Source organism: Protomyctophum parallelum (genome assembly GCF_964188405.1).
Source record: "Protomyctophum parallelum genome assembly, chromosome: 9".
Lineage (NCBI taxonomy): Eukaryota > Metazoa > Chordata > Actinopteri > Myctophiformes > Myctophidae > Protomyctophum > Protomyctophum parallelum.
In genome coordinates, this window is record NC_139706.1 from 14,973,091 (window position 1) to 14,991,487 (window position 18,397).

General features: G+C 42.9%; 4 protein-coding genes across 4 annotated transcripts; 2 read left to right on the forward strand and 2 right to left on the reverse strand.

The window, feature by feature from the left end:
* Positions 1–3,672: 3,672 nt before the first annotated feature.
* Positions 3,673–4,989, forward strand: b3gnt2l (UDP-GlcNAc:betaGal beta-1,3-N-acetylglucosaminyltransferase 2, like; the record flags this gene model as incomplete). The annotated part of the gene is made up of 1 exon (XM_083773125.1): positions 3,673–4,989. The coding sequence occupies one exon, from the start codon at positions 3,673–3,675 to the stop codon at positions 4,987–4,989; it is 1,317 nt and encodes a 438-aa protein (XP_083629251.1).
* Positions 4,990–10,902: 5,913 nt separating this feature from the next.
* Positions 10,903–11,484, forward strand: LOC310864437 (dnaJ homolog subfamily B member 6-like; the record flags this gene model as incomplete). Its single annotated transcript, XM_083773126.1, has 1 exon — positions 10,903–11,484. One exon carries the CDS (start codon positions 10,903–10,905, stop codon positions 11,482–11,484), a length of 582 nt encoding a protein of 193 aa, XP_083629252.1.
* Positions 11,485–13,260: 1,776 nt separating this feature from the next.
* Positions 13,261–14,826, reverse strand: terf2ip (telomeric repeat binding factor 2, interacting protein; the record flags this gene model as incomplete). The annotated part of the gene is made up of 1 exon (XM_083773127.1): positions 13,261–14,826. One exon carries the CDS (start codon positions 14,824–14,826, stop codon positions 13,261–13,263), a length of 1,566 nt encoding a protein of 521 aa, XP_083629253.1.
* A 1,450-nt stretch (positions 14,827–16,276) lies between these two features.
* Positions 16,277–17,251, reverse strand: LOC310865098 (dolichyl-phosphate beta-glucosyltransferase-like; the record flags this gene model as incomplete). The annotated part of the gene is made up of 1 exon (XM_083774098.1): positions 16,277–17,251. The coding sequence occupies one exon, from the start codon at positions 17,249–17,251 to the stop codon at positions 16,277–16,279; it is 975 nt and encodes a 324-aa protein (XP_083630224.1).
* Between the last annotated feature and the right edge of the window lie 1,146 nt (positions 17,252–18,397).

Genomic DNA, 18,397 nt, shown 5'->3' on the forward strand with positions numbered 1-18,397 from the left:
TGTTGGTTGATACTCAGGAATGAATCTGTTAGTCTTCCCTGTAATGAAACACTAGAATACCAGAATTAAAAGGTTGAGAGACACTGGGCTACACCACATAGCTATAGGCTACATTTAGCCCTACAAGTCAGAACCCAATGGTACTGAAGTTTCTAACATTTTTGAGACCCAGTAGCCATGGGGTCCTATTCCACCTCTACCCTGCCACCTGGTACGCGGTACGCGGACATAAATTGATTGATTGATTGAAATATTTATTAACAGTTTGTAGAATTTACAGTACATTTTAAGCACAAACTCAATACAAAGACTGTTAACTGTGAGTGGACGACCCAATTAAGCATTACACTTGTTTACAACAGGGTCCACATTGTTCAATTCATCAAAACATTTAGAGACATACAAATAGACACTTCTATGTAGCTAAAGAACAGAACAGGAATTCATCAGGAAGCAAAAAGGGAAAAGATACATATACAGTGAGGGGAAATGGGGTGGGGGGGGTGGAATTCAGATTTTACAGAGGCCAGTTTCGAATTGCAGCCATCCGTAGGTGCCCTTTGAGAGCGGTTTTGAAGGAGTCAAGGGATTCACATGTCTTAATGACTGTTGGTAGGGCGTTCCACATTTTGGTGGCATAGGAGCGAAAATAATTAACATAAAAAATAAACATAAATACCGTGGATACGTTGTTTCTGCGCCGTTTGAGGGCTTATCTGTTCGTGTGAGTTATTCTGAATGTGTGAACTATACAGTAAGTACCTATAATTACCACTGCGAATTCTCCTGTGCCGTTAAGTATTTTTAATCTTTGTTTGACCGATTTGGTCGCTTTGATTCTTCTCTTCCTACCTTGTTTATTGACACCTCATTGTACCGCCTATCTGGCTAGCTAGTGGCTATAGCTATGACAGAGCAGATCAGAGGCAGGAACGTAGCCAAGCACAAGCCAACCGCACAGCGGGAGGCGGTACAATAAACGGTAAATAAACAGGAAGGAAGTGAGGAATCAAAGCTTCCAAATCGGTCAAACATAGATTAAAAATACTTAACGGCTTCCGCAGCACAGGAGAATTTGCAGCGGTGTGCGTTGGAAACTAGAGTTCACACATTCAGAAGCCCTCAAACGAACAAAAGCCCTCAAACAGCGCAGAAACCACGTTACGAAAGGTATTTATGTCTGCGTTCCAACATTTCCATACGAAAACACATCACCGCACAGGGACCCTACGGGTCAGCCCGGTTCGGTTCGGATTGTCCTCTCTCTATACACAGTATCATTTCATATATTCTGCATGTGTATCAATTTTACATAAAACATATTTGAGAACCAGTACGAACCACTGTGGAGTAGACGAGGGCCCGAGGCGAGACCCTGGCTACACGGTTAGTTGGTTACCAGTGGATGGGTATCAGGAGAAATGGACCCTCGGGAGAACTTCTGCTGTTGTTGTGGTGTTAACTTGTGATGAGGATTTTAGGCTAAAGTAGCCTACAGTCGTGGGTTTTGTCACCCTGTGACTCATCCTAATCACATCCTAATGCGATTGAAATATGTTGATAAAATACCCTGTATCCTAATCACATCCTAATGCGATTGAAATATGCTGATACAATAAGCATGGTTGGAGGTTATTGTCTCGCTACGACAAAGGTTTAGTTCCTGGTTGGTAAGGCAGAGGTGGTTGACTAGTATAATGCCTGATTGGATTGGAACTATTATATTCTTGTGTAGCCAGACGTTTGCCCTATAGGCTACCCATGGTCCACACCTGGGAAATCTAAATTCTGTGCTGGACCCAGAACAGTGCAGGAAAAAATATCCAACTATTGCTTTGGAAGCCAATCCTGATACTATGGAAGCAATTAAAGCTACCAAAATGCTTTTTCATGTTCAGGTCATTAACGCATTACTTGATCTAATCTAATTATGCAATAGCATTTTAATTTAATCTACAGATTCTATGACTCAATTAAAATTAAATTTGATTTAAAATTTTCTAAAAATGCCCTGCTAATTAGTGGACAATATTAAAATGCAAATGAAATAAGAGAAATGCTTTTTAACCTTCAGATAATGAACGCATTTCAGTGAATATATAATGCAATAGCATTTACATTTCATCTCCAGGTGTGTATGACAGAATGAAAAAGCAAAAACAATTTACATTGCATTTTCATTTTCAAATTGTACACACACCAATTAGAAAATGAAAATGCAATGTAAATTGTTTTTGCTTTTCATTCTGTCATAGAATGAGCACACCTGGAGATTAAATGTAAATGTTATTGCATTATATATTCACTTAAAGGTATATTCATTGATTTCACTTAATTCAAATATCACTTATTTTTTTGTTTTGTTGTGATAATCCTCCCTACTATAGTGAGTTCCTCCCTGTCCCCAGTTAACCCCTGGGGGTCAAAAACGAAAGGCTGGGTCCCACAGCCAAAAACGAAACCTAAGGTTTTTTGAGTGAAATCACTGAATATACATTTAAATGCGTTCATTATCTGAAGGTTATAAAGCATATCTCTTATTTAATAAAAAAAAATCTAAATTGCATTTTCATTTTAATATTGTCCAATAATTAGCGGGGCATTTTTAGAAAATTGAAAATCTAATTATCTTTTATTTATAATTTTAATTGTGTCATATAATGAGCACATCTGTAGATTAAATGTAAATGCTATTGCATTTTAGATTTATTTTTGTCTCAAGAAATGCGTTGAATGACCTGAAAATGAAAAAGCATTAGCCTACTCTTTATTTCAATTGACTTTTTGTATTTGCCATTTCATTTGAATTCTGGCAGCTTTATGCTTCCATACCATAGACCAATTCAGAAACTCTTTTTACTAACATTACAACGATGCCCAGAACATCGGGATGAACCTGTGTAGTTTATGGCTGCTCCAACAGTAGTGGCAACATTCAAAAAAGAAAAAAAAACGGAATGTCAAAATATCTACTGCGATGGCTGAGACCAGAGCCATATAGGCCTACTAATGGTTGAGACAAAGCAGTGAAAGGTCCTGAAAGATGCATAAACGTCAGTTTTACCCAATATCCAATCTTTCTGTTTTAGGAACACAAGGCTGCTGTACTTTATACCTGATACTAAGCATTAAAGTATGAGGAAACCGCAGATATGTCGTTTCCGCCTACAGGAAATACGTTGCCTGCGACCATGAGACCCGTTTCTGAATCGGTCTATACGGTTCCACTCAGCTCTCATTTCTGTACGTACATGAAATTATTGCAGAATGATAATTGTTTATATTGTACTGTGCTGGGACATGCCTAGATGGAGACAATGCAAAAATGTGACTCTGTGAGGATTGTATGACACCTGCTGCATGTATTAATATGCATGATGTAGTTCAGAGAACAGTTTTGACAAATTGCAACTTTGACATTGTTGTTGCATGTATTTAAATGTCTTTTTTTTTTCTCTTTTTTTTCCCAATGGCAGGTGCTCCCAAAAGGCCACTGGTTTTCTGGAGACTTGTGCCAACTGAAGACGCCAACAGTTTATTGGAACTTCTCTCCAGGAACCGCATGGCCTCTCTCTAAACCATCACACCCTATTGTGTTCAGTACACTTCATCACAGCCTTTAGTAATATGGGATATAGGAGAAGCAGAAGCAGGAGAGTCTTCATTCTCATCATGCTCCTGGCTGGTTTGTTTCTGGTCTTGTTCCAAATCCATTCAACCCTCTACCAGCAGGTGGACTTCAGTCATAGCATTCGCAACGCTCCAGCCATCAATGACAACGATACGGAGAAGAATATACGGGAGGAAGGTGTCCTAGCACAGCCATCCACGGAGAAGAATAAACCTATTCCTCCAAGTCTGGAGAAAGGTGTCCTAGCACAGCCATCCACGGAGAAGAATAAACGCATTCCTCCAGGTCTGGAGAAAGGTATCCTGAATTTGTCCGTCTCTAACAGCTTCGCGAAAGAGATTCCAATGAACGGAGCTTACTGGAACCGCCTCCTCCACACAACTCTTAAGTGGCTGGACGGGCAGAGAAATACAATGAGAAGTTGGCCCAATTGCAGGGAATTGAGTCATGAGCAGTTGCTGACCAACGTGCACGACTTCACTTCCTACACAGATACAGCCCAGGACTTTGTGCGGGGAATCAACTGCAAATCTCCCCCGATCCTGATCGATCAGCCCAACAAGTGCAGCGGGTCGGGCGACGATGGCCAGACTTTCCTCCTCTTCGCCATCAAGTCGATTCCTTGGAACTTTGCTCAGAGACAGGCTGTGCGGGAGACCTGGGGGAAAGAGGGGGTCTTTGAGGGTGGACTGAGAGTGCGCACAGTGTTTCTCCTGGGTAGCTGGTCGCTCGACGATCCCGATCTCAGACAACTGCTGGCGTTTGAGGCAGATCTCTTTGGAGACGTGCTTCAGTGGGATTTCCATGACACCATGTTCAACCTGTCCCTGAAACAACACATGTTATTCAAATGGTCACAGGAGAAATGTCCTCGCGTCTCATTTGTGTTCGATGGCGATGACGATGTGTTTGCCAACACGAAAGAAATACTCGTCTATCTAAAATCTTTGGAGCCTTTGAAGGCTTCTCAGGCCTATATCGGACAAGTCATTAGCGCGGCAGCCCCCCAACGGGACCCTAAATCTAAATATTATGTTCCTCTTAGCTTCTATGACGGCATATACCCTTCTTATTCAGGGGGAGGTGGGTACCTGTTTTCAGGTGCCCTGCTACAACCCCTATATCATGTCTCATTTCTCTTCCCTTTCTTTCCCATTGACGATGTCTTCATGGCAATGTGTTTTAAGGCACTAGGAATTTCACCTGTGGCACACACAGGCTTCCAGACCTTTGATCTCCGGAAGCAAGATCGCGAGAACATCTGTGTGCATAAGCACATGCTTGTGGTTCACCAGCGCAGCCCACAGCAGATTAAGAAGCTGTTTAGGGGCATTGGCAGCCCGCTGTTGACATGTTGACCTGACTCAGGAGCTGGACTCGATAGGCTGCAGTAAGCCTGAATCCAGGAGTGGAATCTTGTCTCTACCACTTGCTTATTTGTCCCATTACAGCCTTGTGTGGATGAGAATGCTGTCAAGGGCTTTGCACAGCGCACTGTTGAAGAATAATTCCATGCTAGAAGACTTTCTTACTTTTCTTTGTAGTGGTTACGTCCCCACCAAAGAGGTCCAGGTGTTTTTTTGTGCAAAAACTCCTTATTGGCTATTTCCCCTACCATAAGCCCTCAATGAATTGCATTGAATTGAATGGGGCTATGGGGTGTTGTGCTAATTCGCTTATTTCCATCGCTCAAAATTATAATTCTTTTGTATATATCCTCTCTTCATAATGTAAATAATATCCCAAGCAGCACACTTTACTACTTATTTCGATGGAAATAAGCGAATTAGCACAACACCCCATAGCCCCATTCAATTCCCATTCCATTCAATGGAATTCATTGAGGGCTTATGGTAGGGGAAATGGCCAATAAGGAGTTTTTGCACAATCCACTTGGACTCTCATGCTCACAGTCCCATACTTATGGGAATATATATCTGAGAAATGTTTCCAAGCTCCTATCTCATATCTAAATGACTTTAGTTATGCAGTTTGATTGAAAATGCAATTATTCTGGATCCATTGCTGTGCTTGTTGTTTTTCCTTTCGACTGTCATGTGGTCTTAAACACACCATGTTGATTGTGGTGACCTTCACTTCCTGTCGAGACTTTATTTGAATAAAAGGAGAATGATTTATTTTTGTATTTACTTTGAAAGCATCATCGTGTTACAGGTGCCATGCAGTAGTATTGCAGTACCTCCATCTTTGATTTAATTTAATATTTGATGATTTATGAATGAATCGTTGTGTACGTTTGATCCTCCAGAATTTGGGTAATCGAGTATCCAAGAGAACATAGAGACAGTTGCATCAAATAATTGGATCATGAAAATGAAATAAGCTAGCTATATATATATATATATATATATACACACATACATGGATGCACCTGGGTCCTTGGACGTATCCCAAGGTCATCAGGGTTTCGGGTCTCCCAACATCATACCCGTCACTCAGGTGACCTAGCCGGGGTGATCAAGTCCTGACTTACGTCCCAGTAGCTACCCTCGATCAGTCCCATTATAGTCCCAATATCAGGGAAAAACCAGGGCCACACAATCCGTTTCTCCTGAACTACTCTGCCGGGACTGGGAGGTACCATTCTGGCGCCAAAACCAGGCTTTTTAAATCCTGGTCTTTACAGCCTGGTTTATTCCGTTCCACTAAAGCCAAGCGAGGCTCAGAATTGGCGGATTTGGCGAGCCTGGATCAGCAAGCCTGGCTGAATAGATAGCCTGACTTTTTGTCTCTAGACCCATTCTGTATAACAAAGATTTACTGATCCTTCTTCTTCATGCGGTATTATGGCAGTTGCATTCTTAATAGTTGCATTACTGCCCCCTTTTGTATATCTCAGTATCTTTACTAATCTATTCAAGACTTACTGATACAAGGACTTAAGCTTCTAAAATAAATACTGCTGCTGTAATTAAAGAGAGAACATACTCTCAATAGTGGATAGACTGAATGATTAACTACCCCAAAAATATAGTTTACATTTTACCACTATTAATAACTTAAAACAGAAGTATTAATATTGTAAGCATAATGATATTGTCGCATTGTGATATTTGGCCATATAACTGAGGGAGCTACAAGCTCACAACACGTCGCGCTGCGACACGTGAGCTTGTAGATCTGCTTTTTTCAGCATGCAACCAAGTATAAAATTACTCATACTGGATCTCTTGTCCACTAGTCCCCTTCCTAGCATTTTAGTCTAGTTTTTAGCTGTTGACGAAACTGTCAATACATTAGTCTTAGTTTTAGTCATCATAGCTAAGTTTTCATTTAGTTGCCATTTAGTTTTCGTCAGTGAAAAAAGGTAGTCGACGAACATCTTTCGTCTTGGTTTTAGTCGACGAAATCAACAGTGCATGGGGGTCCCCATGGCATATGTTTTCAAATGCGGGCTAATAAATGTCAATCTTGGGGGCTTGACATTAAATAGTTTGAGAACCACTGCATTAGTTGATGTTGCTAGGTTGTACAAAAATCCTCTCCATTCACTTATCGATACATGGTATATTCCACACATCTTTAAGCAATTCACCATGTTCACACGGTGGCCATCTTTTTATATTAAGTTAATGGGAAGAAATGTGTGGCAAATTGTGATTGGCCAGAATGAGATGATGTACAGTATGATGATAAGAGCGCCCCTCACTTCACACAGGTGTGTTTTTTTTCAACAAAATAATTCTAGGAATTGTGAGCGTAAGTGTAATAGTCACCAAAATAGTGAGACAATTTGTCATAACCCATAGCAAAGTTAATTTCTATTTAAGAAAGTATATCATTTTGGGGACATTTTGAAAGTAGGCCTATTCTCACTTTCATGTAGATCATGTTTCAAATGGCCAGTTCTCTGTTTACCATTTCAGATGTCTGCATTCCAAATTTCCAACTGAGAGAGAAGAAGAAGAAAAAGCACATGTTTTTTGTATAAATATAAACCTGATGTTAATGTTAATGATGTTAGTGAAGTAGGTATGGAGACATGGGAAGACCTCTGTTACTGAACAAATATATCAATGATTACTAGAGCTATTTTAACAAATCATATCCCTTACAAGTTACAGCACCTTTAAAATTTCACAAAGGATAATAATAAGTTTGGTGTGATATACCTATTTCTGTAGTTCTGTTGAAACTCAATTGAGTCAAAGGTGTAAAATGGTCTCAGTTCATCCATAATGTGATCATTAACAGGTGATCTGTCCAATGCCAGACAACCAGTGACCATTAACACGTTTAATCTCTGCATTTGAATACATTGACTACAGTGAATGAATCATCCGCCATCATCATTGCAGTCATCACAACCCTATTGAAACTAATTCCACACACCTGAGTGCTCCTCATTATCTCAGAGCAACACAACCTGAACAATGACTTAGATCAGATTCTCACCTAATACTTCGGTAGACTCAGATCCGTATGGACGGGGAAATTGGGATTCTTGCATATTGAATTGGCTGCGGTTTGCCTTCACACTGTCATTCGCAGCAATTGGAAACGCAGCAGGGGGGACCTTTATCAATGTGTTCCATTCATAAACTATAGCCTACACAGTGAAATCTATGGTGATAAAATTACACTCATAACGTGCATGTGTCGTGCCGTCTGGGACCCCCCCCCCCCCTCTCTCTCTCTCTCTACGCACGCAGCCGCCACACACTGTTCTTTTGGGCATGCAGCACAGCGCTGCATGAGCGCACTGATATAACTCCCCAGTCCCACACAGTGACAGCACTCCATGTTTACGGCACGCACAGACAGACAGACAGACAGACAGAATATTATGTAGGCTATAATACACTGCAGTGTTTTTATGTGTTTTCTTAAGCAATTGATTAATGTACACGTCCTCATTTCGATCAGGGCTTCAGTCTCCCTATTCGACCACGTCTATCCACAGTAACGGGACATCTTTGTGCTGCGTAAAATATGCCTTCTCCGTCTCCAACTGTGTTCAGCTCCTCACCCGCCACATTATGTTTGTTTGCTTAATTTCCTTTATTTACTGCAGATTGCATTCACACCTGCACCGAATCGTAGTCAAGTGCGATTTCAAGCGAAGCGAAACCCACGTTTTTGGGCAGAGTAAAATGCGGTTATTTGCTGCGCATTAGGATTCGAATGAGCCTTCACACCTGCCAAACGAAGCGCACTTTCTGACAATGCGCAGCAGGATTCGTTTTAATCGCAGCAAAGCTCTCTGGTATGAATGTGACCTTAAAGACTTAAAGTTGTCCAGGTTTCCCAGGTTTAGACAATACAGTTGTTGCTGTTATTGTATCTCTGTTGTTAATAACATTGTAATGATGGATATAGGATATAATTATTATACGGATAATGACTTATCCTGATCATTAATTAATAATGCATTACACTATGGACACATGGCCTACACATTACACAATGGGATTTCACTGTAAATATAGATAAGCGATTAAATGAGAACAATAGAGCACAATTTGCTATGAAACTTTGAGGATTTGGCAATATAATAATTTGTTGTTAGGCCTTGACCAGCCCTGTACAGAAACCCCACCACTGTCTTCTAAAGTCTAAACTAATTGAACTTACATTGCAACTTAATACAATAAAAATATAAAGGTACAGGGTGTGCGGTCGTATACTTGCTTGTACTTGTGTACTATTTTATTATGAAGTCTGTTTGTGTTTTGAAAACAATAGTTTTGGAAAACTGTTTTTCTTGTTGTTTCTTCACCAGAGCTGGTTCTATATGTTACTGAAAGAATATGGAGCAATCCTCTTAAGGCTCTGCTGTATGCAGTAACACTTCATTAATATCCACTTATTCAATATTATTAGATAGTCAGATACTCCATATTGGATTCATATATTAAATATGAAGCTTACAAAGCAATCTCACAGTTAGCAGTTTATTTCTAGAATGTTGCATAGAGACCTGGGGTAGGAGTCAGAGAGGGGTGGAGCACATGCAGCAGTTTGTTAGGTTGTGATTGGTGGCTGATGATTCGATTGTTCCACTCTTTGGCCAATCAGCACCAAGCAGATAGTAGTTCCACCTCAAGCTCTCAAGAAGAGTTTGTAGTTGTCAGTTCTCCACAACTCCTCCAGGGTATCAATACTTTCTGTTTTCATCTGGCGGTGGACTCCTGCAGGCTTGAAGTGAAGATGACTTGGTTCACATCACACATCAATGTACAAAAATCACACCCGTGTGAAGTGAGGGTCGCTCTTATCATTATACATCATCATACGTCTCATGAACAACTGCATTTATGTGATCGCTTAGCCGATTTGCTCGTCTACATGACGTACATTTTCCCTTCATTGTCAATGGCATTTAATGTGTGTTGCCACAAAGTTACGTCATATTTGAGGCACATGTGACCTAATTTCTCCTTTCATTGTCAATGGCAAATATGAGACGTGAGGGGACATAAGCTGTATAGGAGGGACTACCACCCCTCAAAAACACATAAAGTTCTGCATGACATCACAGGTGCAAGTTGTGCAAACCCTTCTTCTTGAGCTTCTGGGCCTGTGGTTCCTCGACTACAATTTGGCACAGCACACTGATCAACGGTTTGTGAAATTCGAACGTGCAGTGTACACTGTACAGACACAAACGGTGAAAACATGTCCCCTCACCTCAGTGTGGCAGGGATCCTAGTCAGTTAGTCGGTCAGTTTGATGTCTGCTACCATAGCAAATGTGACATCATCAAAACAATCCAATCAGTACGCAGCTGTGATGCACCAACTTTGGTGAGTTTGGGGCTATATATATATAAATATGAACGTCGGCACTCCATTTCCTTCCCAAGAGAGACAATTTTCCCACAATCTTTAGACATCATACAATGTACAATATTCCACCTCCTAAAAGGAAGATGTCGTGTTTGTCATTTCCATCCATAGCAGTAAGTAGCCTAGATAGGCTTTGATTTATTTGATTTACAGTAGGACTTATTTACACAACTGCAAATGCTAAACATAAGTGGGGGGGACATATGCTTTCATATATATTTTCAGCGTTTCCAGTGAAACAGACTGCGTTCAAAAACAGCGTGAGCCAAAACAGTCTGTCAAAAGAGTCTAGACCTGCACTTAGTAGAGACCATCGGCAACATTTCTCCTTGAATACATGTAAAGGGAATTTAAAAAAAGTATTCTAATAGAGGTGTACAAATAGCAGAGATCAGCGTTGACATTTTTTATCCTTTGAAAAGTAAGAAATCCACCAACACACACAAAAAAGGATAGAGCTATATGGCGGACTATTACCATGTTTTGGGTGTCCGGAAGAACGCATTACAAGACGACATCAAAAAAGCCTACAGAAAGCTAGCCTTGAAGTGGCATCCAGACAAGAACCCAGACCACAAGGAGGACGCAGAGAGGCAGTTCAAAGAGCTGTCGGAAGCGTACGAGGTGCTGTCGGACGAAAACAAGAGGGGCGTTTATGACCGTCACGGTAAAGAGGGCCTCACGGGCAGAGGAGGAGGACAGCACTTCGGGGGCGTCTTCACGTTCCGTAATCCAGAGGACGTTTTCTGGGATTTCTTCGAAGGTGGAGGACAGTGGACATATTTTTTCACCACTGACTCATTTGAGGACTTTTTTGGAGTGGGCCACGGGCAGCACCAGCAGCAAGGCGACAAGAGCCGAAGCAATAATACCTCATGGCGGCCATCCTTCCACGATGTCGCTTCCTACTTGTCCACATCCTTCAGGGGCATCGGAGGGATGGAGCATTTGAGATTTGTGAACCCTACCAAAATTGTCAACGGCATGAAAATCACCACAAAACTCTGTGGATTGTGGAAAAGGGCCAGGAGCACATGGAATTAAAGATGATTGATTGGTTGAAATATTTATTAACAGTTTGCAGAATTACAGTACATTTCAAGCACAAACTCAATACAAAGACTGGTCAGCTAGTTTAGTTTACCCCAAAATCCAAAACAGTATGGAGATTTTTTTTGTTTTTGTCACATTCCTAAGCCTATAATTTGATGACCGGCGGATTCGCACATTTTCAGAACAAATCTAAAAATCTGTCTGAAGTGAGAGGCACCTGCATGGTAATGTTGAAATGAAACATACTTTAGACTTTTAGAAGCTGGCACTCTCATTCATTTCCACTGTCATCCCTTCTAAATAGTCAATTTGCCTGTTGTCTTTTAGTGGTGTATAGCATCATCATCTTTATTCTTGCCCACCTTGTAATGTTCAAGTTCTTCTCTATTTACCCGGCTGGTATTTTCTTGGCTTAAAGTCAAGAGACCATTGCCATCGTACATACATTCAAAGTCAAACTCGTCATTGTGTGCATGGTTAACAGTCTGACACTATCAATATAAATGACACAAGAGAAAACAATATTATGTCCATTATGCAACACAAAAAAAGAAAGAGTACACTTGACCCCCGTCACACATACACGGAGATCTGACCCCATCAAACCCTGTAAACTCAAGACAGCTCCATATGTTGATCTGAACCCCCCATGCCAAAGTGCCTTGTGACCTCGCCCTTTAGGGCGCCAGTGCTTGCCCAGCCGGTCCTGTCTGCCGTCACCCAGTTGGATGCGTGCACGCAGGGCGTCTTACTGGTATGGTATAGTCATTTATACTCACATGTGGTCGGAAAGCATGACAGCTCAAGCTCAACTATGTTACACAAAGTAAAGATAGAAAACAATTATTTGCGAAAATTATGTTTGTTATTACAAAAATGTCTGATTTACTGAAAACTGATTTCCTAATCTCATGCATGTAAGTAGTAGAGTAGCTTAATGCAAGATGCCTAAATTGTAAATTGTAATGGCCATCTTGAGTAAAGATAATCACAACCCCGTACAGAGTTTAAATGAATAACCCTGTTATTAATTTAAACTCCATTATTATATTATGCTGTATAAAGTAATTCATTTCGGTCTAATTTCCCCCCCAAATTGTCCAGATCGTATGCCCCCGTTCAGTGGAATGACTCCACTGTTACAGAACACTTAAAATATTGAGGTTTAACATTTTAACTATCGTACCTTTAATTATAAACAAAGAATATCACTACAGCTTTATGTTATTGTCAGACACAGACATTGTAATCAGCCCTGATGAAGACCGGTATAGGTCTTCATCATATAAACATATTCAATAAGGTTTTCCTCCGCTTCTTTCTACAAACATTGTAATGTTGGATTCTTCCACAAAACGAAAGTACTGTATGATATGATAGTCTATGATATTCAAAACTACTGATATACTTTGGTATCAGTAGTATTGACTGTCAATGACAATGTCATGCGGCACATTTATAGACAGCAGGGCCATTACCCAGCTGCTGGGAACCAATGAGGAATAAGGGGCAGGTCCAGGTAGGACCTGTCATGCTTGCAGCCACCTGCTTTCAATTGACCAGTCAAGTCATCAGCACCACACCCATTCTCTACATTCTCCATTCACCTCCTTAGAGAACACAAAAGGGAAACAATATAACACAGGCCACCAACATTTCCAACTCATCACAATTATTCCCAAATTAACTAAACACAATAATAACAATACTAATCATAAGGACAGCGGTCCGTAACAGCTACCTTTTCTCATCCTTCATTCGTTGCAATCATTCTGCCTCAAGAAAGAGTAGTCTTTTGGACACAGCCTCCTCACCAAATTTGTCCCGGAGTCGCTTGCGGTCCACGGGGTCTGCTGATCGCAGGGAATCGTCATCCGAGCCACTCCAAAAAGGTCCCTGGACTACGGAGGGAGTCAAGAGGAGAGAACGGGCAACAGAAAAGTTCCCACTGGCCTTCCGCAGAGCCTTAATTACACTCTGCAAATCCTGATTGGACTGCTTCATCAGCCCTCGCATTCGATGAATGTCCTCTTCCAGATGGGTCTGACTCAGTGAGGCAACGGTATCCTCATTCTTTCTTCGCTTAGGGCAGGTTGACGTTCCTACATTGCTGACTCGCACAACGGACTGAGACAGGCTGTCCTGGGATTCACCAAGCACAGGCCCTGCAGGACAGGCTGACTCTGGATTCGAATGACTCTTCCGCTGGAGGGTAGGTCCAGATGCATGGTTAAGGTTTGGGACAGCAGCTGCAGTGGTGGTAGCTGTGTTGGGGGTAGACAATTCTGTATGTTTGTCCTGTGGTGGTGCTTCCTCAGTTACAGTCACATCCACAGTCTCATCGTCACTAGACTCAAACTCCTTTGCCATCTCCAGGAATCCTGGTTGAAATCCTGAGGTTGAAGCTCGGACATGATCCTTCACCATCTCTCCACTCTCTCCTCTGGCTCTTTTAGCGCTGGGTAGTACGGGTTGATCTGTGGATGTTTCACTCTGAACAGCACGCTGGTCTGTGGAAGCGTCTTTCTGGGCAGTGGACTTGTCTGTTGACTGAGGCGCCTTGGATAGCAGAGGTAAAACTGTGGTCTTCTGGGGAACGGGAGGAAGCGACCCGAGCTTTCTTTTAGAAGTCTGGGGTGACGGCGGTTTGCCATGAGGCTCAAGCCGTCTATGTAATAAACTCCATGCGGGCTGGGCTGGCATGGGGGAGGCCGTCTGCTTCTCTCGCTTCTCGGATGACTTTGGAACGTCTATCTCATGCTGCTTGGTCTCCTCTGCCTCATTTGTCCTCTTCTCTTCTAGGCCGGCCATTGTTCCGGGAGCCAGGTGCTTCCTGTACCGGGCTTTCATCGACTGCCAGCTGTGACCCGTCACGGTTCTCTTTTCCATGTCTTGCCACAGCCGGTTCCCTCCGACCCGTAGCTTGTCTTCTTTGACGATATAACTCAAAATGGCGTTGTCCTCCTCGGGAGTGTATGTTGATCGACCTCCCGAGGCCCAGCCAGAGCTCTGGACTTCAGGCTTTAACCTGTAGTTATCCACCTCCAGCTGCATGTTCTTCTCCACACAGTCCCATATATACTGGGTGGACACGTACCAGTGAGAAATGTCTCTGGGCAGAGACTCGAGCTCCTCTTGGTCTGCCAGCAGAATAGCCCCTGGCTCCTGTGCCTTGGTCACTTGGCCTCCCCCTGCCTTGATGTGGGGCTGGAGCTGGAGCTTAGTGGGTCCTGGAGGCAGGAAGAACCGCATCGATTCACCCTCTATCGTCATGAAAAGCACTGGGGAGATGGCGGACGCTTTGCCAGCAGTCTTCTCCTGCCTTTTCAACATGGCTGCCCCGATTCCGAATGCACAGAGGCTCTCCACAACCACAGATAATTGGAGACATCAACTGTCAAACACGCCTATATCCTCCAAATCAGATGAGGTAGCCAGCCAGCTCTCCTGGAAGGACTCCAATGATAAATCCAATGATCTGATCGGAAGATTTAACTAGACCACCTCCTTCCTTGCGTGTCACACTCACAAATGTATACATTCAAATCATAAGTCTATAAGGTTGCACATACATGGCACAGATCTCCACTGACGTCATCGATGACGTCATTGATGACGTCAGTGGTACTGTATCGAAGTACTGTATGACTCCAAATTTGGGCAAGATGTCAGCCCGATCAGAGCCCAATAGAGGGTTTGCGTCATGTGACATCATCATCAAACCCGGAAGTTATGTGGGAACGCCTACTGTGTGGCAAAAAGCTATACTTTCTGGCCATGACAGCCCATACAGCCAAACAGAAACGTTGTATTTGATTGCATTAAACAACGTTAAACGACATTAAACTCACTTTGCCACTCGATTTGCCATTCACTTTATACATGTGCATACGCTCTATTGACTTTAGATTGTAAAAATCAAACCGTGTGAAGTGAGGGGCGCTCTTATCATCAACATCAATTAGAACATAATGTTTGTTTAAGCCACAACGCATACTAATGTTTGTTTAAGTCCTCAAAACAAGATTTCTCTTTATTATTATGGGGTTTTCTTAAACAAGCATCATTGAAAAACAAACATTAATGCTGTATATAGGAGGGGCTAGCGCCCCTCGAAAATGTAATTAAGTGGCAAAATATGTACAAAAATGAACGTGCTTGCGCACACAACAGGTCCTCAATCCCTGCATTAAGTAGTATTTTACACCGTGGGACAGAGGGATCTTAACACTTACAGCGCTAGCATTAATTGAAAAATTAGGATCTAATTCATGCCAGAATTCTTCCCATTTGAGCTCTTATTTTGAAAAGACACATTTCCAGTCTACCGGAAGTGAACATAACCTAGGAAGCTGAACGGAGCCTGGACAGGCCTTGTTAACAATATGAATCCAAACTAGGGCACTGGAGAGCTCGCAGCTAGCAGCCTATAAGGGTTTATTGCTTGGTCCCGTCTTATTGTAGCTATATTTAGTCCCTTTTGTTGTGTTGTTGATTATGGAAGGGGTCTTCAAACATTTCCAGGCCATTATCTGAGAGAGAGAGAAGCAGCCCCCCCCCATCACAACATACATTGTGTTGAAGATTAAACTTTTTCATAGATTTCATAGAGTTGTTTTACAGCACTATTAATGTAAAAACAAAGCTTTCTACCGCACAGAGATTTGGCGGCCTTCCTGTAGTAAATCTGACGACTCCCATGGATTACGGCAAATGGCTGACAAAAGTCTGGTCATTCCAAGCGACAAAAGTGACCCTGATGCACAGGCTGTGTCAGATAGAGCTAGTCGGTCTTCTGGGGGCTGCAGGTTTCCAGCCTCCAGGCACCAGTGATGTAACGTAGGCGAATGAACACCAGGTCACGTCCCATCTCCAGCCAGCTCCAAATCGGGACCAGCTTGGACCCATCTATCTCCGTCCAAGTGACAGCAACCTCCGCTATGGGAATCCTGAACCGCTGGGCGATGTAAAGGAGCTCCACGTCAAAGGCCCATCGCTCCACGTGGAGGGAAGAGAAGGTCCTGAGGGCGGCCTCGCGCGTGAAGAGTTTGAAGCCACACTGAGTGTCCTTGATCCCTCTCACGCAGAAGAACCACACCAGGAAGTGGAACCCGTACATCAGGAATGTGCGGAACGCGGATCGATGAGCTACCGATTCCTTTTCCAGGTGGACCCTGGAACCACAGGAAATAGCGACATTCTCCGTTTTAGGGTTGATGTCGTGAAGGCCGGCCTCCAATTTCTCGATGTCCGCAAACTTTGTGGCTCCATCGGCATCGGCCATGAGAATAACCTTCCCCCTGGAGCTCAGGGTTCCCATTCTCACGGCACCTCCTTTCCCTCTGTTCCTCACCAGAGTCAGGACCCGCATTTTATCCGCGCCATACTTCTTTGTGTACTTTAAGGCCACCTCTGTGGTTTTGTCTGCGCTGCCGTCATCAACCACGATAACCTCATAGCTAAACGATGGATTCCGCTTCTGTCTGTTCTCCAAGTACTCCATAGCTTCGTCCAACATCGCAGGCATTCGACGTTCCTCGTTGTAGGCTGGGATGACCACGGTGAGCTCCCTGGAGTGAGGTTCACGAAGGCTGGAGAACAGCTCTCTCTCCCCCGTGGCCGTGAGGAAGCATTTCTCCTTGTCATGACGTGTCAGATCCATAACACTGGCCGTGACATGCGCTATGACAAACACCACAATCAAAACCACTACCGCCAATGCAACCAAGTCTTGAATTAAAACACAGGGGAAACCCATTCTCCACTACCAGGTTAACTTATTTAACCAGGTGAATTAACGTTCTATCACCTTCTAGGTTGTTCTAACAATGTAACAGGTACATGACTACAGTCCCTGAATAAACAGTATAGCCTATAGCTTTGATATATTGTCGTCCAAATATAGTTATTTTCCTCTCTTGTCTTCCAGACCGTATCGGTCGCCCCATGCAAATCACACGAGGTGATTGATATTAACGACCGAGTCGCAAAAAAGTTAATCTGTCTTTGGTTTATGACGAAATATAGAAATTACTGACGTTATCAATATGACATCACTGCCCCGAACGGGTACTGGCCAAAAATGGAGTTCCCCATATAGCCAGAGCCATAGAGTAAGACAGAGTTACGCAAACTCTGTTCACTTCATGGGGCCGGTCCAATGGCGGCTCTTCTACATAAACTTGGAAGTATTGCATGGGGAAAACCGGAAGTTTACGGAATGCATTGGAGTCTATGGGCTCGCGCGATTGAACGGGCTGTTTTCTGCCCGTAGCTCAAGAGGGGCCTCCAAGTACTGATATATGGGAACTGTGTCACGATCTAAGACCCATGGAAAAAGTCAATTTGATTGTACAACCTATATGTTATAGGCATAAACAACATCAAACAGTGGTGGGAAATCCAGAACTGGCCTGGCGAAGAACAACCAGTATCAAGGGGCCTGCAGGAACTGAGTACATTCTAGGAGTATTATAGGGTACTTACTGTTCAGGGAATCGTTTGCACCTGGGCATGGCAATTAGGGATGGAGAGACACAAAACCGTGACGGGAAGAGGTCTCCCCGTCACAATAGCAACCAATACGTCAAACTCTGACCAATCACCGTGCAGCATTGACGTGACATAACAACTGCAGGGCGAGTCTGGGGATATAAAGATGTGTCTGATCAAGTCTTTCCTATATAGTGTGTGCAGCTACACATTGTGGTAAGTTGTGCCTGGTAGCTGCCATACGTTTCTAACTCCATCACTAAACAGATCAAGTGTCGCGAAGGCGTGACATCTACTTTGTTTTCTACACATTCTCAGCACTGTTTATGGTGTAAAGACTGTTAGACGGAAGCATTTGAGAATTGTACACATCTCGAGTGACTAGCACTGCATTGACCTATTAGTAGACCAC